The sequence below is a fragment of the Oryctolagus cuniculus genome, chromosome 18, assembly GCF_964237555.1.
Source record: "Oryctolagus cuniculus chromosome 18, mOryCun1.1, whole genome shotgun sequence".
Taxonomy (NCBI): Eukaryota; Metazoa; Chordata; class Mammalia; order Lagomorpha; family Leporidae; genus Oryctolagus; species Oryctolagus cuniculus.
In genome coordinates, this window is record NC_091449.1 from 11,983,022 (window position 1) to 12,002,715 (window position 19,694).

General features: G+C 57.9%; 1 protein-coding gene and 1 long non-coding RNA gene across 3 annotated transcripts; one reads left to right on the forward strand and one right to left on the reverse strand.

Annotated features, from left to right (window-relative positions):
- Window positions 1–6,119: 6,119 nt before the first annotated feature.
- Window positions 6,120–7,778, reverse strand: LOC127488738 (uncharacterized). The gene is made up of 2 exons (XR_007916523.2): window positions 7,495–7,778; window positions 6,120–7,380 (listed from the first exon to the last, which is right to left on the reverse strand). It is a non-coding gene; the product is annotated as an uncharacterized lncRNA (long non-coding RNA).
- ZNF112 (zinc finger protein 112) lies at window positions 7,680–19,175 on the forward strand. 2 transcript variants are annotated; one of them, XM_002723110.5, is made up of 4 exons: window positions 7,680–7,830; window positions 9,739–9,865; window positions 13,421–13,516; window positions 15,838–19,175. In XM_002723110.5, exons 2-4 carry the CDS (start codon window positions 9,742–9,744, stop codon window positions 18,297–18,299), a joined length of 2,682 nt encoding a protein of 893 aa, XP_002723156.3. In that variant the 5' UTR covers window positions 7,680–7,830; window positions 9,739–9,741; the 3' UTR covers window positions 18,300–19,175. The 2 variants fall into 2 exon arrangements, with proteins under 2 accessions (XP_002723156.3, XP_051695054.2); XM_051839094.2 differs by having other exon boundaries at window positions 7,708–7,830; window positions 8,523–9,865.
- The last annotated feature ends 519 nt before the right edge of the window (window positions 19,176–19,694 follow it).

The window sequence follows — 19,694 nt, forward strand, 5'->3', positions numbered from 1 at the left end:
TAGAAGTCCTGAGTGTGCAGATGGCCTCAGGGACAGTTCCAACCTTCCCGCTCGTCCACGAGTGCCCGTGAACAAGAAACCCCGGCAGTATCACGGGTCTGCCAGGGGCTGAGGCCTGGCACCTGTCTCGATGGAACCCCCTCCCCTAGAAGTCCCATGACAAATCCTTTAGGGATCTGGAACGGGGCCAGGGCTTCAGGCAGGGCACACACAGGCAGCCTTGTCCCAGAGTCCTGGAGGCAGAGGGCCTACTGCTGCGACCCCTGTGGGAAGGGGTCAGGTATGAATCAGTTCTTAGTCATCCAGGGGTGCCCGTGGGAAGAAAACGTACATGTGAGGCGTGTGGGCAGGCCCATTAGAGGGCGCACCTGGTGAGAGGCCCTGGGAATGCGGTGAGTGGTCAGGGCTTCAGGTCCGCCAGAGGCTACAGGTGGGCCAGGAGCCCACAGGTGCAGGGAGTGTGGCCGGGGCATCAGCGGGTCCTCTCGGGAGAGAAGCCCCCCGCTGTGGCCAGTGTGGAACGGGGTTCAGCTGCAGCTCCCACCGCGGTGGCCATCAGGACACACAGGCCTAAGAGGCCCTCCCGGTGCGACGGGTATGGGAGAGGTTTCGGTCACCGCTTGTTCCTGCAGTCCATCAGCACGCTCACGCCAGGCAGCGCCGCTACGGGTCCCACGGCTCCTCCCACACCGGACTGCACATGGCGGGACGCCCTGCAAATGCCGCTGCAGGAAGGACTTGAGCGCAGCGCTCCGCGTCCAGCAGGTGCACGCCGGCAGCGAGTGTGGGAAAGGCTTCTGGCGGGACTGCGCTTCGCGGTCACAGATGCTGCACCCTGAGCCTTCGTCAGCAAGTGCACTCGGACAGAAGCCCGAGGCCTGTGATGAGTGTGGCAGGGGATTCGGTTGCCACTCCAACCTTCGCACCCCCCCGAGGCTGCCCGCAGGAGGAAAACCCTACACGCGCCCGGAATGTGGAAAGGGCGTCTCACAGGGCTCCGGTCTCCTTAGTCAGGAGTCCACGGTGGCGGGACCCCACTCAGAGGGGCTGTGTGCGGGAAGGCCCACAGGCGAGGGCCCACCCTCAAGGTCAGCAGAGGGTCCACACTGGGGAGGAGCCCAGTAGGCGAGGGGCACGTGGCCAGGGCCTCAGTTGCAGCTCCTGGGAGCGCAGGCGGGCAGTTTGAGGAACTGGGTCAGCACCCAGTCACTAGGATGCGTCTGCAAGTCTCGCCCAGCAGGACGGTCCTCAAAGGAATGACCCCCTCGCTTGCGGTGGTGGCCCAGGCCGCTGGGGCCCTGCCACCCGTGTGGGAGACCTGGATTGAGTTCCCGGCTCTCGGTACTGGGAGGTGGGCTGCAGATGGGGGCTGAGACAAGTAAAACATAATACATTCATACATGAATACTTAACAGACGGGGGAGGGGCACAGGGTGTCAATCAAAACACACGAACAGTAAGCTCACTGAGGCGCTAAGACTGAATGTTTCCTCCCGTTTCCATCAAGAAGCTTCCCCTTGCTCCTCTTCCTCTGCCCTGCTCAGGCCGGGGCTGCCGATGGGCAAAGACCCCCAAGGCCAGGGCGCAGGCTGGGCCGGGCGCAGCGGGGCGGATGTGGAGTGCCAGCCACGGGCCGCACAGCTCGCCCACAGAGGCTCTCCGGTCCCCACGCAGACCCACTCGCTCTCCTGAAGAACGTCAAGAGTTGTTTTACTGCCATGGCGACTGTCGTTGGAGGAGCACTTCACAGCCCCGAGGCCTCACCGGAGGCCGGCCATGCCGCGCAGAGGCTCCTGGGAGTTGTAGTCCCAGGCTTTCTTGCGCATGCGTCTTAGTTCCAGGCGCGCTCTGGGCGAAATCGGGCCGCGAAGGTGAGTGAGCTGTCTACCTGTCCTGTGCACGCACAGTTTTTTTTTTTTTTTTTTTTTTTTTTTTTTTTTTTTTTTTTTTTTTTTTTATGATTTTGATCCACCGTTGGTTAACTCTGGATGTGGAATCCAGGACACCGAGAGCCAGCCGTGCGTAATGCTGGTCACGCACGTCCGTCTCCAAATTGACTACATGTTTGCAACTCGCCCCCAAGTGTTCCCGCTCATCTCTTCTAAGAATAAGGGCGTCGTCCGGTATTCACACATTGCTGTCATCACACTCAGGAGACTGCACATCCATACCCCGATGTTTAAACACTTGGGATCCAAATGTTCCCACTCGTCCCAATAATTTCCATTTTACCTTTAAAAAAACAAACCCAGGAGCCCACGTCTTCAGTTACCTTCAGTTTAAAGGTACCTTCAGTACCTTTAAAAATTTTTTTCTTAATTTGAAAGAGTGACAGAGACAGAAAGAGAGAATCTTCCGTCTGCTGGCTCACTCCCCAGATGGCCACAATGGCCAGGGCTGGGCCAGGCTGAAGCCAGGAGCCAGGAGCTCCATCGGGTCTCCCATGTGAGTGGCAGGGGCACAAGCACTTAGGCCATCTGCTGTTGCTTTCCCAATCATATTGGCAGGGTGCGGCACTGGAAGTGGAGCAGCTGGGACTCGAACCTGTGGTCAAATGCGACGCTGACATTGTAGGTGGCAGCTTAATGCGCTGCACAAGTCCAGCCCATCTTAGTTCCTTTAAATGTGATTGCAGGAAATCAGTGTGCCATGAAAAAGTGACAAGGCTGAGTCTTGGTGGGTGATGGGAAAAGAATTCCCAGACAGCAGTGGGCTTGTGAATTGGCAGCGTCTACAGGGGGCATTTTGGACAATCCTCGGGTTATAAAATATGCATATACAAGCAACAGCAGGCTTGTCTGTGCGAGGGATTCCTTCTGTAGAAAGCTTCCCGCCAGCACTCAGCGGGTGTTCACGGACGGGGACTGGGAGGTGCTTTGTGTGACCACGGGTGTTGCACCGGGTGGGTGGTGCACCGGGTGGGTGGTGCACCGAGTGGCACAGACCCCACCGGGAATGTCCTCCGTGCTTCTCCTTTCTTCTGTACCAGGTAGGATCTGTCTGGGAGAAGGCAAGGCAAAGCCAGCTGTTTGAACAGGGAGAATGCAGTACACAGAACTGCTAACCAGGGAAAGCTGTTAGCCGCATACTGAAGGGGTAGAGAACTCCGGGGCATGGTGGAAGTAGCTCCCAGCCTGGTGGAGACCGAATTCTGTGAGGAGGGCTCCATGGACGTGGAGCTGAGAGCCCCAGGAGGAGCGGCGTGCTGGCCGGCTGGGGTGGCTGGGGTCGGAGAGGAGCCCCGGGGGCTGCTGCGTGCTGAGGGGCCCCTCCCTGGCTGGTGCGGGCTGTGCGAGGTGGGCTCTGTGAGAATGCGGCTGCAAGGATCGCAGTGGAAGGAGCTGTGGCTGCTGCCGCCGGGGGGGGGGGACCTTAGGGTCCTGGGGGGATGAGAGGACAGGGAGCAAGCCCCAAGGAGGAAGCCCCTCCTCCGTTCCCCAGCCTAGCAGAGAGCCCCCTGGCGCCCAGGGGTCGGAGCCGCCTGGCAAAGCAGACACGCGGCTTGCAAAACCCGGGGTTCCGGCACTACAAGCGTGGCTTCACCTGGAGGTTTGGAGCCGAGAGACAGGCTCATCTCCCAGCAGTCAGATTACAGGCAGGAGGTTGCCCCCGCAACCCCCAAAGTGCCTGCATTTGGAGTGGAGCCTTCGAGGAAGGAAATGAGGTTCAATAAGGGTGCATCCGTGATCTGTGGGGTTAGTGTCCTCACAGAGAGAGACGCACGGGCAGGCAACAGGCTGCAGCCCATGAGGTTGTACAGGGAAGGGCGAGTGTGTGGCCCTTGGGGGCTCCCGCAGCCCCTGGCCAGCGGGCATCCGATGCAGCCAGTGAGCCCCCCCCCCTTCCCCTTCCCTTCTCTAACATTCTGGCCCTCACTCTTCCCTCCTGTTTGTCGGCGTGAGATTATGACGTTCACTTGATCCCTTGATTGCTTCTTGAGAAAATTCACTGTTTCGGATAAACTAGAGCGAAAGGAATCAAGCAGCGCTATCTAGAGGACTCTGTGAAGTCAGTCTCAGAACTTCCGCCCCAAGGGGGCTTGGCCTGCCTGCCCCCAGGGGAGACTCCAGTCCCAGAGGCCTCTGTGTCCCTTCAGCCTGGAGGCGGGACCAATGAAAGCCCCGCCCTTCGCCTCGAGGAGAAGTGGGAGCTGTAGTGTTTGCTGTTCCCTCCGGCTTTGCGGCTGTGCGGGTCCCTGGTAGAGGGAGGGCCCCGGGGGTGAGGATTCTTGGGTTCCCCTGGCCCTTTAGTTGGGTCCGTGAGTCAGCACTGCCCTTCTTAGCTGCGTAGTGTTGGACGAGTTACTTAATCTCTGTCAATCAGTTGTTTCCAGGGTGCACGTGTATGGCTGGCCTAGGGCAGTTGTGAGTTAAATGAAGTCGTGACTTTTAAAATGCTTAGGATGGCGATGACCCAGGGAAACACTGGTTGTTTTTGTGGGTGCACAGGGCCGCAGCCAAGGCGACAGCGGTAATGAGCGAGTCTAGAAAAACGCCAATTGCCCTACACTGAAGTCACCGTAATAAAGATAGAGAGGACACACAGCAAACTGGGCTGAAAGCGCTATGCTTAAAGTATGAATCCTGGAAGATCATGGATAATGAAACCCCGATAGGAATGAGGGTGTGAATGCAACAAGGAATAAGAGCAGGTACAAAAAGAAGCAATAGGTATAGCAAGCAAGTATATGGAAATATGATTACGAATTATCAAGTAAATGATATGTTGGGGCCAGTGTTGTGGTGTAGTGGGCAAAGGGGCTTTGAGTCCCAGCTGCTCCACTTCCAATCCAGCTCCCTGCTAGTGTGCCTGGGAAAGCAGTGGAGGATGGCTGCCCAAGTGCTTGGGCCTCTGCACCCATGTGAGGTAGACCTGGAAGAAGCTCCTGGCTTCAGCCTGGCCCATTCCTGGCTGTTGGGACCATCTGGGGAGTGAACCAGTCATGGAAAATCACTCTCTCTCTGCCTCTTCCTCTCTCTGTAACTCTGTTTTAAAAAAAAAAAAAACCTTACAAATAAATGACATGTAATCTTAAAAAATTTTACTGGAAATATATGGTGTTCATCCTGGTGTAGAGAAAGGACTACTTTGTATAGTCATTTTTTTTTTTTTGACAGGCAGAGTGGACAGTGAGAGAGAGAGAGACAGAGAGAAAGGTCTTCCTTTGCCGTTGGTTCACCCTCCAATGGCCACCGCGGCTGGCACACCGCGCTGATCCGATGGCAGGAGCCAGGTGCTTCTCCTGGTCTCCCATGGGGTGCAGGGCCCAAGCACTTGGGCCATCCTCCATTGCACTCCCTGGCCACAGCAGAGAGCTGGCCTGGAAGAGGGGCAACCGGGACAGAATCCGGCGCCCCGACCGGGACTAGAACCCCGTGTGCCGGCACCACAAGGCGGAGGATTAGCCTAGTGAGCCGCGGCACCGGCTTGTATAGTCTTGATAGAAGAGCAAATAGGAAACTCTTGGTAAGGAAATTATAAACTCGGTGATATTTAGAGGCATCAATCAGGGTAAGGAGTGGAAACGACAGGGTTGAAAGGGGGTCCGGAAGGGTTTGCTAAATTATATCGAATGCACGATGTGTCTGAGCAGAGCCCTGGAGGAGATGGCAGAGTAGGAAGAGTAGTTTCCTGAAGAAACTTCTTCTTCTTTAAGGTTTACTCGTGTATCTGAAAGAGTTAGAGAGAGAGAGGGAGACAGACCTTCCATCTGCTGGTTCACTCCCCAGATGGACTCAGCAGCCCGGGATGGGCCGGGGCCAATGCCAGGAGCGAGGAGCTTCTAACAGGTCTCCCGTGGGGGTGCAGGGCTTTCCCAGAACATAGCAAGGAGCTGGATGGGAAGTAGAGCAGCCGGGACACAAACTGGCGCCCGTACGGGATGTCCCGCTGTGTTGTGTCAGCACTGGCCCGTTTGTTCCTTTTCATTGTTGGCAGTATTCCCTGTAGCTGTCTGGAGGAGAAACAGCTTGGGAAGGGAAAAATGGACAGAGCACGATGCAAAGTTTTGACGCCAGTCCTGGAAACGGAGGGCTGTATTCTGCCTTTAAAAAGGCTCTGGCTGGCGCGGGGCTTAGCAGAACCAGTTACCTCTGTGAGTGTGGAATGGGGCAAGTAGCTTTTTTTTTTTTTTTTTTTTTTTTAATATTTATTTATTTGAAAGGCAGTTACAGAGAGGCAGAGGTAGAGACAGAGAGAGAGAGTGGTCTTCCATCCACTGGTTCACTCCCCAACTGGCCACAATGGCTGGAGCTGTGCCGATCTGAAGCCAGGAGCCAGGAGCTTCTTCCGGGTCTCCGTGTGGATGCAGGGGCCCAAGGACTTGGGCCATCTTCTACTGCTTTCCCAGGTCATAGCAGAGAGCTGGATGGGAAGTGGAGCAGCTGGGACTCGAACCAGCACCCAGTTGGGATGCCCGCACTGCAGCCGAGGGCTTTACCCACTATGCCACAGCACTGGCCCCGCCTATTGTATCTTTACATTTTCTGTCATTTCTGTCCAAAAGTTTCACCTATTGTCAGACTGATCCTCTTTTAATAATATATAAACTGTAAGATAATTATTGAAAACTCCACAGTGTTGTTAGCATGGTTTTTTCTCAGAATTATCGAGAATTTTCACATAGTGGCTGCTGAACCTTTTTCTTTTACCCCGTGGCGAGAGTACCTGCCCAGAACTTGAGAGGACCCCAGGCGGAGCTTTCGCGTGACCTTGCCCAGCCATTTCCAGCCTCGGATGTGCCGTATTTGTGGCAAACGTTTATTCAGCCTCTAGACCGAGCCTCCCGTTTGCAGGAAGTATTGAGGTTTCAGTACAACATGGACACCATCAGACCAATCCAGAACCCGAGAAAGCCGGCCCGACAGTGGCCTGGCTGCTTCGGCAGGGCACGGCGGGCTGGTGAGAGCCGCAGACAACACCCAGCACGGCTAACCGGTCAGTGTGACGGGCACGGTGCATCCGGGTATTTGGCGCCCAGCAGAGAAGTGGGCACTTCGACTTCCCCTTTCCCTTTCTCCCTGCTGAAGGCTGCTGGGTTGAGCCGTCAGCTTTCCCACTTTCCTCTCTGCAGGACAGAGCCGCATGGACACCGGGGATGCCACAGCAGCTCGGGGATTCCACGCAGGTCGCCGCTCCCCACACTGGGACTCTGTCTCCGGTCAATGCTGTCCCCCCCTCGGCCGCAGGGCCCACATTCACGTTCAGCAGCGAAAGCCACGGAGAGGCGGGCACACCGGCTGCTCCCCTCGGCGCCGGCTCCGGCGTCGCGGCCGCGGTGGCCGACTCTTGGCGTCGGCGTCCATTCACTGGCGGCCCCGGCAGGAATCCCCCCTGGTAGGTAGAGGTGGCGCTAGTCAGAGTTCTAGAAGCATCCGCACCCTAGGAGAATAGAGCCAGAGCCGAGGTGTGCCGTCAGCGCACGTTCGGCTGGGAAAGACGCGGGAATGCCGCCAATTCCTGCGCGCCCTGCCGCACGAAAGCGGAGTTTCGGACCTCGTTTCCAGCGGGAATGTTGAGAAACACAACCCAGGCGCGCAGCATGGTGGCCGGCACTTCCGCCCTAGGCAGGGCTGGGAATTCTGGGAAATGTAGTCCGGGCACCTGGCGCCCTAGGCTCACTTCCGCCACGGGAGCCCAAGGAGGGCTGGGAATTCTGGGAAATGTAGTCCGGGAAGCTGGCGCCCTAGGCTCACTTCCGCCACGGGAGCCCCCAGGCCCGGTGCCCACTGCCGTCGGGAATTCTGGGAAGCGGAGTCCCGGCGGCCGCTGTGGGCAGAGTCACTTCCGCCGCAGGTGTGCGAGGCCGCGGCCTCGGTTGCTCTCAGAAAGGTGAGCCCTGCACTGCCGGGTCTCGGTGTCCGCGCGCCAACGCCGCTCCTTCCTCGTCTTGCTGTGAGCCCGGGGCAGCCCGGCCGGCGACCTGGGGGAAGAGAAGCCGCCCAGGGCGAAGGGCGGGCTCGGGTGCCATTGACTGAGCCCCCGCAGGTGTGGCGCATCCCTGGCCGGGCCGGGGTCCCGCGGGGGTCCCGCGGCGCGGGCGGTGAGGCGCTCCTGGGTTCTGTCTCCCGCCGGCCCGCCCCTGCCCGGCCGCTGGAAGCCGTGCATCCTGGTCTGGTTTGGGCTTGGTTCGGGTTGAAGAAGAGGGGTGCGCCAGCGATGGGCTGGGGTTGCCGTTATAGTTAGTTCCATTTCTCCCAGCCTCCTTGGGGAGTTTTGGGCCTGAGCCATAAAGTATTTAAACACGCAGTGCTGTGACTCGAATCGGGTAGTTTCATTGGGTTGCGTTAGTTCTTAATGTGTTTGCGATCAGGTAGAGAAGCCGTTATTTGCATCTTCGTAGAGGGCCACGAAAGCTGTGAATACGCTTTGACGCCTTGAAAAATGTTTGTAGACATTGCGGTTTTTAAAAATATATTTATTTATTTGAAAAAAGTTATTGGGGCGTGGATATATATATATATATATATATATAGAGAGAGAGAGAGAGAGAGAGGTCTTCCACCCGCTGTTTCACTCCCCAGATGGCTGCAATGGCCGGGGCTGTGCCAGGCTGAAGCCAGGAGCCAGCAGCTGCCTGCGGGCCTCCCGTGTGGGTCGGCAGGGGCCCGAACACTTGGTCTGTCTTCCGCTGCTTTTCCCGCATGCGTTGGTAGGGAGCTGGGCCAGGCGGTGGAGCAGCCCGGACACCAGTTGGCGCCCGGATGGGACGCCGGCGCCACAGGTGCACCTTGGCCCGCTGCTCCACCGCGCGGCCCCGTCGTCTGCAGCGTGGCTGCATTCTGTCTGAAACACTTACAGTCCATGTTTGGGCTTTAGAAATGATTGCGGATTATAGAGTATATAGAAAGCCTATAAAGAAAAAGCATCCGGATCACAGGACGTGGCAGTGACGTTGTTATTTTTGTTTTCTTTTGTTTATTTTTACCTGAGCTTTAAAGCCGAGGTTTCATTGGTTTTGTTTCTCCTTTGTGTTTTTTTTTTTTTTTTCCTAAGATTGATTTATTTATTTGAAAGTCCGGGTCTCCCACGTGGGTGCAGGGGCCCAAGGACCTGGGCCATCTTCCACTGCTTTCCCAGGCCACAGCAGAGAGCTGGATCAGAAGTGGAGCAGCCGGGACTAGAACCGGCGCCCATGTGGGATGCCGGCGCCGCAGGCCCTGCCTCACCCACAGTTCCCGCTGAGCTTTTCCCTCTCTCCCTTCCCAGTCCCTTCCCTTCCACAGCTGGCCTGGGGGTTTCCCAGGAGCAGTGGATAAGGGACCCAGCCTGGAGGATGAGCCCTCAAAGAGAAACTGCAGGTTTCCGAGTCTCCCCAGGCGGTGGGGGCGCATTCAGCCCCGCCGGAGCCCTGCCAGGCAGGCGTCCATCACCAGGGAGATCCCGGCGGGCCGCGGCCCCACGGGGAGGAGAGCAGAGCCTTGTCCGGGGTTCCCCAGTGGGCCCCGGCCGCGCCGCTGCCCAGAGCTGTGCCTGTGAGTGTGCGTGAGTGTGTGTGAGTGTGCCTGTGAGTGTGTGTGTGTGTGTGCGTGTGTGAGCCCTCCTGGGGCCAGGGCATCGTGAGTAACAGGGCCGACGTGGTAGTCCAGGAGGCAGGACTCGCTGCAGGGTGCGGAGTGCGGGCAGCAGGTGGCCACTGGAAGAGCGGCCCTGGGGTGGGGGTGGAATTAGCGTCCCGGGAGTGAGCTGGCGGCGGCGGCAGCCGGCTTCCCGCCCTGCGTCTCGTGCTTGCTGTCCTAGGCGATGGTGACCTTCCAGGACGTGGCCGTGGTCTTCAGCGAGGAGGAGCTGCGGCTGCTGGACGCGGCGCAGAGGGCGCTGTACCGGGCTGTGATGCTGGAGAACTTCCGGAACCTGCTGTCCGTGGGTGAGGACGGGCGCCCTTCGCGTCTCCGCGGCAGCCCCGGGGCGGGGTGTGTGTGCTCGCTGTTGGGGGTCGCTCTCTGAGGGTGGGGGCCTGAGAGCCTCGTGATCGTGTGCGGCACAGGGCGGAGGTGGGCGTATTGGGGCCCGCCCCCTTCGCGATTTGTCTCGAAGCAGGTTTAGTAAAGTCACTGCCATTTCCTTACAGCGTTAATAGTTATTAACTTGAGTTTTGGGAGGCATTTTTTTTAAAGATTTATTTTATTTATTTGAAAGGCAGAGTTAGAAGAAGTAGAGAGAGAGAGAGAGAGAGAGAGAGAGATCTTCCATCTGCTGATAAACTCCCCAAATGGCTGCATATAGCCAGGGCAGGGTCAGGCAGGAGCCAGGAGCTTCCTCTGGGTCTCCCACGTGGGTGCAGGGGCCCAAGCACTTGGGCCATCCTCCACTGCTTTCCCAGGCACGTCAACAGGAAGTTGGATTGGAAGTGGAGCAGCTGAGACTCGAACCGACGCCCAGTGCTGGCGCTGCAGATGGCAGCTTTACCCATTAAGCCACAGCGCTGGCCCCTTGTTTTGTTGCTTTAACAGTGTCTTTGTAAGTAACGTGAAACTCACAGAAAGCTGCAGAAGTAAAAGAACTTATAGACTTGGCCATGTGGATGAAGATGTGTCTTTAGGAAGATGTTTTTCCAACCACTGCAGGGTCATTTGCATAAGCCAGGCCCTTTCTTTCTGACAGTCTCCGGAGGCATTGCCAGCCAGGCGGGCTCACCTGGGCCTTGGCGTCCAGAGCTTTGACTGAGACTCAGCGGTGCAGGGTGGGTGACACCTGTGTGGCTGACCGGACATGCCGGCCCCTCTAGAGGGGGAGGCGATAACACGAGGCCCCAGGCCCCCACCGGAAATCCCGTCGTTCAGTGTCTGCCCTGGACTGAGGCCTTGGGGGGAACAAGGAGCCCTCCTGTCCGAGCCGGGCTTAGGATCACCTCTCAGGAGCCGAGGCGAAGGCCAGAGCTGCCTTTGCGTGTGGTTAGTCTGTTTTGTGGAAACGCGAATGTTCTCTCTCTCTCTCTCTCTTTTTTTTTTTTTTTTTTGACAGGCAGTGTGGTCAGTGAGAGAGAGAGACAGAGAGAAAGGTCTTCCTTTGCCGTTGGTTCACCCTCCAATGGCCGCCGCGGCCGGCACACCGCGCTGATCCGATGGCAGGAGCCAGGTGCTTCTCCTGGTCTCCCATGGGGTGCAGGGCCCAAGCACTTGGGCCATCCTCCACTGCACTCCCTGGCCACAGCAGAGAGCTGGACAGGAAGAGGGGCAACCGGGACAGAATCCGGCGCCCCGACCGGGACTAGAACCCGGTGTGCCGGCGCGGCAAGGCGGAGGATTAGCCTAGTGAGCCGCGGCGCTGGCCGCGAATGTTCTCTTAGATACCCCTGGTACAGGTAACAATACTTCTGTCTGATCCATGAGTTGCGCTCTAATTTTATCCATAAAGCCAATTGCGAGGCACTCAGAAAGTCCAGCGAAGGTGTGCGTTATCTTTAAATTCCATTTCCATGAACTTTTTGAAATCTGTTTATACGTTCCTTAAAGCACATTTTCTCACTTGAGAACACCCTGTAGCCTGGAGTCTAGGCCAGTTGTCCTGTCTCTTTAGCCTCCCTTAATCTGGAACATTTCCATAGCATTTGTCTTTTATAGCAGTGACGTGTTCTGAATACTAGTACCCTTTCCTCTATTTAAAAATTTTTAAATTTATTTTCCTTATTTGAAAGGCAGAGAGAGGGGCCAGGATTGTGGTTAAGCCACCGCCTGCGATGCCAGCATCCCATGTGGGTGCTGGATCGAGACCTGGCTGCTCCACTTCCGATCCAGCTCCCTGCTAATGCACCTGGGAAAACAGTGGAACATGGTCCAACTCCTTGGGCCCCTGTACTCACGTGGGAGACCCTGAAGAAGCTCCTGGCTCCCGGCTTCAGCCTGGCCCAGTCATGGCTTATTGCGGCCATCTGGGGGGTGAGCCAGTGGATGGAAGATTTCTCTCCTTGTATCTCCTTCTCTCTGTCTAACTCTGCCTTTCAAATAAATAAAATCTTAAAACAAAAAAATGCAGAGAGAGAGGTCTTCCTTCTTCTGGTTAACTCGTCTAATGTCCGCAGCAGCCACAGTGCCAGGCTGAAGCCAGGAGCTGGAAACCGAGGGTCTCTCCCGTTGGTAGCCAGGACCCCAGTACTTGAGCCATCACCCACTGCCTCCCAGGGTGCGTGTTAGCAGGAAGCTGGAATCGGGAGTGGAGCCAGGACTTGAACCCAGGCCCTCAGAAATGGGGTTTAGGGGTCTCAGGCTGCATCCTAACTTTTATGCACCCCCCCAATTTTAATTGGGTTCCTAATGTTTCTCCGTAATTAGAACCGCGCAGCCATTCAGATGGGCACTTCAGAGGTGCAGTGCATCCCTTGAGGGTGCTGTGTCTGGACACACGGGGTGGCCGTTGCTGCTTCCCAGGCCACGTGAATTTTGATCACCCAGTCAAGAGGCCCAGTTTCTCTTCTGTGTCATTACTGCGTCTCCCTCCTGCAGCGGCCGGGGCATCCCAAGTGTCCCCCTGTAGATCCAGTATCCAAGGATGAGCCAGCTGCCGGGGTCTCTTCCGGGTAGTTACAAAATGATGGGTTTTGGAGCTAGCGCCTCCTTCCTGTTTAGCCGTCAGTGTTTGGCATTTTGTGGTAAGAGGGACTTGTGGATTCTCTTTTAAATAAACTGGGTAGGATTTATTGCTGCAATTATTTCGGTGTTAAAGTCGTCCCAGTTTGGCTCCTTCGAGCCGGCCCCTGTGCCCTCGTGCCTCGTGGTGTGCCCCCAACATTCTGAGCGCGCCCTTCCTTTGCGGCCCGGCCCGTGTGCTGCGCCTTCGCCCAGCCCTGGCCTCAGCCATTTGTCTTCTTGGGGGGTCGTGTCTTCACGGTGAAGTCTGGCTGCTGGGCGTGGGCGTGGCCAGGGTGGCGGCTTTGCTCGTTGGTCTCGGGGAGTGGAGCTGGCCGTGTGGGGGTGTGCGTGTGTGTGCATATGCAAATGCGCATGCATATGAATGTGTGTGCACCTGAAGAAATGATCAGCTTCATGGAAAATGAAGTCTTAATTAAAGCTGTCCTGAAATTCCATTTCTCACCCACGAGACTGGCAGAGAATTCAAAAGCTGGACGAGGCCGTGAGGAATAACGCACTCTCGGTCGCCGCAGCTAAGAGTGCGAAATGACGGCACCGCTCGGGGGCGGGGTCTGACCATGGCTCAGAGAACTCCTCCGCCGTGTCCGTCTCCAGCCTGCCCCCTACAGGCAGCCGTGTGCAGGAGCGTGGACGGTGCCCTGCGGCCTGCTCGCGTGGGGGAGCGGGAGGAGAGGCCCGAGTGTGTGTGCAGAGCTGCTGGTGCTGCGAGGAGAAATCGTGAAGGCGGGGGAGGGGAGGGCTGGGAGGGGGGTGTCTGTGTCTGGTTACGACGGATTGCTCCGAAGCTTGCATGTCGCCAAACTGCAAACCCTTCGCCCTCACCTTTTGCCCAGCGCGCCAGCCCTTCAAACCCGACCTGATAGCCCAGCTGGAGCGGGAGGAGACGGTCTTGCTGGTGGCGACAGGAGCCCAGCGCGACGGGCGCTCAGGTGGGTAACCAAGGCTGACCCTGGGCAGAAAAAAAGAGAATTTTGAAAGAAATCCGTTCACTTTTGTAAGTTTTCGGCTCCATCTCGGTGGAGATGGAGGGTCGCGCCGGGTCTGGCACCCTCGGGAGAGCAGGAGTGAACACACTGCTCCAAGGAGGAGGCCGGAAGCGGCGCCTCTCGGCCTCCGAGAGTGGGGGGCAGTCCAGGCGAGCGTCCAGCTCCGTGGTTCTGCTTCTGTGGCCCCCTTTAGGCTGCCTTCTCTGAGGGGCGGAGCCGCTGCGTGCTGCCCGTTCAGCCCCGTGGAAGCAGGCGCCCCAGGGAGCGCGTGAGTAGCTGTCCTCCAGCCTCTGCTGGGCATTAATGCCCAGGCGACAGGGGGCCAGTGTTGTGGCGCAGCAAGGTCTGAGCCACCACTGGGGGTGCCGGCCTGCTCGGCTTCCGACCCAGCTCCCCACTGCTGCACGCGGGAGAACAGCAAATGACGGCCCAGTGTTTGGTCCCTACCACCCACGTGGGAGACCCCGGTGGAGCTCCTGGCTCCCTGCGTCAGCCCACCCAGCCCTGGCTGGTGTGGCCACTGGGGAGTGAACTAGCAGAGGGAAGGCTTCTCTCTCACTCGCTCACTTTGCCTTTTAAACAGATCTTTTAAAAAAAGAATAATTGGGAGACAGGCCAGTTTATGAAGATCTGCCCGTCTTGAAGTCTTCTGGCAGCCCCAGTTCCCTGCACGCGGCCGGAATGTCCCCATGCAGTGATGGAAGCCAGAGCCGGGGTTCCGGGAGCTTTGTTCGTGGGCCATGAGCCGCTTCGCACGTCTGCAGCTGCCATGAGACTTGACGTGGTCACCCCCTCGGCTCTATTGCTGAGATCCTTGGAGTTAAATCTGTCCAAGCGTCTCCCACGTGCACCGCGGCCCGCAGAGACGTGAAATAGCTTTAGAAACGAGTCAAGGCTCGTGCAGCGCGTGCACACAGGGGTGCTTTCCGTTCTCGTGAAAAGAGGCCGCCCTTGAGAGCGGCCGGCAGGTGTCGCACGTGCAGGTTAGAGGTCTGCGTTTACCCCAGCGCAGCGTTCACCCCGCAGGCTTACGATGCAGCCATGACCGAGCCCGGTGCTAGAGAGCAGGGGTGTGTGTGCGTGTGTGTATGTGCGTGAGTGTGTGTATGTGTGTGTGTATGTGTGTGTGTGCGTGCACGTGTGTGTGCGTGTGTGTGCATGTGTGTATGTGCGTGATGTGCGTGTATGCATGCACATGTGTGTGTGTGCGTGCATGAGTGTGCGTGTGTAACATTAGGACAGAAGCCCGTGTGTGTGCGTGCATGTGTGTGTGTGTGTGTATGTCCGTGTATGTGTGTGTGTGCGTGAGTGTGCTTGTGTGTGCGTGTGTAACATTAGGACAGAAGCCCGTGTGTGTGCGTGCATGTGTGTGTGTGTGTATGTCCGTGTATGTGTGTGCGTGCGTGAGTGTGCGTGTGTAACATTAGGACAGAAGCCCGTGTGTGTGCGTGCATGTGTGTGTGTGTGTGTATGTCCGTGTATGTGTGTGTGTGCGTGAGTGTGCGTGCGTGAGTGTGCGTGTGTAACATTAGGACAGAAGCCCGTGTGTGTGCGTGCATGTGTGTGTGTGTGTATGTCCGTGTATGTGTGTGTGTGCGTGAGTGTGCGTGCGTGAGTGTGCGTGTGTAACATTAGGACAGAAGCCCGTGTGTGTGAGTGTGTGTGCATGTGTGTATGTGTGTGTGTATGTGCATGTATGTGTGAGTGTGTGTGAGTGTGCGTGTGTAACATTAGGACAGAAGCCCGTGTGTGTGCGTGCATGTGTGTGTGTGTGTGTATGTCCGTGTATGTGTGTGTGTGCGCGTGTGTAACATTAGGACAGAAGCCCGTGTGTGTGAGTGTGTGTGCATGTGTGTGTGTGTGTGTATGTCCGTGTATGTGTGTGTGTGCGTGTGTGTGTGTGTGTAACATTAGGACAGAAGCCCGTGCCCACTGCAGCCGTGATCTTTGTGAAGTGAGGGCTCCCATTTGCCTTTCCCCCGGGGGGCTGCAGTGGCCCAGTGAGAAAGCCCTGAGAAACCGTGTGAACGGCCCCTTCCTTGTCCAGGCTGAGTGAGGCGCACTTGCACGGGCGGCCTTCCTTAGGAGGCGCCTGCGAAAGCTGGTGGGGCCGAAGCGAGGGATTCTGTCGGGATCCTTAGAACCAGTGCCACGATGCTTCCCCTGTGGGCCCGCGGCGCGCGCCGTGATCTAGGTGTAAAGTCGGAAATGGCCGAGTCGGGCAGTCACTGGGGCTCGTTTCTGAATCCTTCTCATCCTTACAGGAGGCGCGGAGCAGCGAACGCTGGGTCGGACCCAAGAGCTGGGACTTAGCTCTCTCCCTCCCACGGGGCTCTCCCGCCAGACCTGGCGAGCGGCTGCGGGCGACTTACCCAAGTGCCTGGAGTCCGTGGAAAGTTTTCAAGGGAAGAATTCCCAGTCCCAGGAACAAAGTGACTGCGTCCGCCGGGCCTGGGCGGGAGCACCGATCCAGATCTCTGAATATGGGAGCTACGTATTGACTCACACAGGGCCTGGTTCCTGCGGTACCAAAAATCAAGGGTTTTTACCTTCACAGTCCCAGCATCCGTGGAGGGAAATAGGTCTGGCAGGGTCACACGACCACGGGTGTAAGTGTCAGCGGATTCCCACGAAGAAGAATTTGGGCGAGTGTCCCAGCGCCCCTTGGACGCCGCATCACAGTGATCGTCTGGGCGCGTGCAGAAATGGGGAAAGCCACGGGTGCCGTGACCGTGGAGGAGACATCCTGATGGCATCGCTACTGGACCGGGGCTCAGGTCGCACAGGACAGAAGCCCTGCGTGTGCACGGAGCGTGCGCAAGGCCTCGGTGAGAACGGGGGCTCTGCAGCTCAGCCGCAGCCCCACACGTGCAGGTCGTGTGGGGAGGACTGCAGGTGTCGCTCCGTTCCCGCTCACCCACGCATTCAGAGGGGAGACGAGGGGGGTGGGGAGAGTCCCTGTCTGCCACCTCCACGGAGCACGTGTCCCGAGGACAAGTCCTGCAGGCGTGCTGAGTGTGGAGGCGGCCTCGGTCAGGACCCCTCTCGGAGTGCTTGGCCATGTCTCCACGCGGGAGGCGCATCCTGTAGGTGCCGCGTGTCTGAGAAGGCCTGCGGCCACGACTTCTGCAGCAGTAGTGTTTTTAGGGTCCCCACGGCAGAGGGACCCCACGAACATGAGGAGAGCGGGAGCATGTTTAGTCAGAGGTCACATCCTCGCGTCCATCAGCAAATTGACAGTGAAGCGAAGGCGTCCCCAGCTGTGGAGTGTGGACGGGGTTGCTCGCGTGGCTCAGACGTTTGTGTGCAGCGTCTCGGGCACGTGGGGGCGGATCCCTGTCGCCCCGAGGAGCGTGGCGCAGACGTGGGGCTGGCCTCGCCCTTGCAGGGTCTTCAGGTGGCCTGCCCTAGGGACCCGCTGTGCCCGTACTGTGTGTGCAGTTGCAGCCTCGGCTGGAATTCCTATTCGCAAGGCCGTGAGAAAGGTCCCACTGGAGTGACGCCTTCCAAGGAGTGTGGCAATGGCTTCCGCTGGCGTGCAGAGCCCGGAGATCGGCCGGGAGTGCACGCCGGCCAGAAGCCCTACAGCTGCTCGGCGTGTGGCAAAGGCTTCAGCCACCGGTCTGTGCTGAGCGTCCATCAGAGAGTGCACACCGGGGAGAAGCCGTACAAGTGTGCCGCGTGTGCGAAGGAGTTCAGCCGGAGCTCGTACCTGCAGGCGCATCAGAGGGTGCACACCGGGGAGAAGCCCTACAAATGCGGGGAGTGCGGGAAGGGCTTCAGCCGGAACGCCTACCTGCAGGGCCACCGGCGCGTGCACACCGGGGAGAAGCCGTACACGTGCGCCGAGTGCGGCAAGCGCTTCAGCCGCAGTTCGCACCTGCAGGGCCACCAGCGCGTGCACACCGGGGAGAAGCCGTTCACGTGCGCCCAGTGCGGCAAGGGCTTCAGCTGGAGCTTCAACCTGCAGATCCACCAGCGCGTGCACACGGGGGAGAGGCCCCACAAGTGCGGGGAGTGCGGCAAGGCCTTCAGCAAGGCCGCCACGCTGCTGGCCCACCGGCGCGTGCACACCGGGGAGAAGCCGTTCCCCTGTGCCGAGTGTGGCAAGCGCTTCAGCCAGAGGTCCTACCTGCAGTGCCACCAGAGCGTGCACTCCGGGGAGAGGCCCCACGTCTGCGACGTGTGCGGGAAGGGCTTCAGCCAGCGAGCGTACCTGCAGGGGCACCGGCGCGTGCACACGCGGGTGAAGCCCTACACCTGCGGGCTGTGTGGGAAGGGCTTCAGTCAGAGCGCCCGGCTCGAGGCGCACCGCAGGGGCCACGCCACGGGGAAGCCCTACAGGTGTGCCGTGTGCACCAAGGGCTTCAGCGAGAGCGCGCGCCTGCAGGCGCACCAGAGGGTGCACGCGGAAGGGCGGCCCTACAAGTGCGAGCAGTGTGGCAAGGGCTTCAGCGGCTACTCGAGTCTGCAGGCCCACCACAGGGTGCACACCGGGGAGAAGCCCTACACGTGCGAGGCGTGCGGCAAGGGCTTCAGCCAGAGGTCCAACCTGCAGGCGCACCGGCGCGTGCACACCGGGGAGAGGCCGTACACGTGCGACGCCTGCGGCAGGGGCTTCCGTTGGAGCTCGGGGCTTCTGATCCATCAGCGGGTCCACAGTGGCGAGAAACTCTACGTCGGCGAAGCGCGCGGCCGGGGCCTGCCTCCCGCCGCGGGGCTGTAAAACGCTGTCCGCTTGCAGCCCTCGACTGGGGGACGGCGGCTCCTGTAGGAGAAAGATTTTTTTTTTTTTTTGGTAATGAAAACGTGATGTTTTCTTTCCCGCTTCAGCACTCAGGAGGGGCAGGCCACCGGCCGCGGAGCCCTGTGGCGGGGCCGTGAGGAATCCTGCCGGCGCCCTAACTCGAGTCACCGCGCGGGAGCCAGGGCCTACAGATCGCAGCTCTGGTCAGGGGTTTGACAGCAGGACGGCCCACGGGCCCACGCCCACGCCCACAGAACGTGAGCCGGATGAGGGGAGGGCTTCCAGTCCCCGCTGGGCTGCAAAACCATGACGTTCCGTAACTCCGTGCAGACCAGTATCTGCTAAATGAATAAAAAAGCATAAAATACATGTGACATGTTTGAAAGTTTTCTGAAGCTCGCTTAAAACTTACTCAAACTTAATTTGGAGGAGAGCTGTAAGTTCTTAACGTGACTTCAGATACATAAGCATCATTCGAAAGGTAGACATAAAAAATAAGCGCGTCTGAAATCACGGGGGTTTGGTTACGGCCTGGTCAGAGTTGGTTCCCGGCCTCGGGTAGGGGTGTGCAGGCTCGCTCCCCACCTGCCTCTTTCTGTCCGGTATACCATCTAGCCGTTTCAGTTTAGCTTTGTGTACATGTGTGCGTACACGTGTGGGCACTTGAAATGACAGTGGAAACGGATCATGTTTCTGGGTAACTTTGCAAAAATGGAGCACTGCACTTTGCAGCATTGAATGTCTTGCTCCTGCTCTGTGTGTTAAGGCAGAGTTTTGCGGTAACGTTTGGAAAGCGTCGGACACGATTCATGACAACAAATACTTCGAAATAAACATTGAAGTGATAATATTGGATCATTTTCGTCTCCGTTTGATTGACTGACGCCTAAGGATTGTAGTCTGTTCAGTGCAAACCTCGCGCGGCAGGGTCTGTGACAAGTTTGAAGCACTTTACTTTTGTTTGCTTCTCCCACGCACACCAAAAGAGGAACCATTTGGAATTTTTCTAAGCATTTTATGAGATATTTTGAGTATGAAGAGGGTTGCTGTGTACTTGCCAGTCTCTGTCTTAAAGGCAATACATTTTGCTGATGACTGAAAACTACAGGCTTACTGTCTGATAGCCATCGAACTCTCCCTGCGGTTCCGCGTGCGGAGCAGGGCGTGGGTTGTGCGTAGCCGCCTGGACATCGCGGCGCACTTTGTGATTAAGCAGTTTCAGAGGATTGTGCAGTTATGGTCACTTTTTAAAACTTGGAATAAATGCCCATCCAAAGGAGTTTGGATGTTTCTCTGTTCCTGTATTGTGGAGCTACAGGAAGTGTGAAACAGGTCGAAAATAACAGGACAGAACCAGGGACATTGTGCAGTGGG

Coding starts and splice junctions, on each gene's coding strand:
- ZNF112 (XM_002723110.5), top strand. CDS start 9,742: ATGGTGACCTTCCAGGACGTGGCCGTGGTCTTCAGCGAGGAGGAGCTG. Junction 9,866..13,420: donor CCGGAACCTGCTGTCCGTGG/GTGAGGACGGGC, acceptor CCTTTTGCCCAG/CGCGCCAGCCCTTCAAACCC. Junction 13,517..15,837: donor CCAGCGCGACGGGCGCTCAG/GTGGGTAACCAA, acceptor TCATCCTTACAG/GAGGCGCGGAGCAGCGAACG.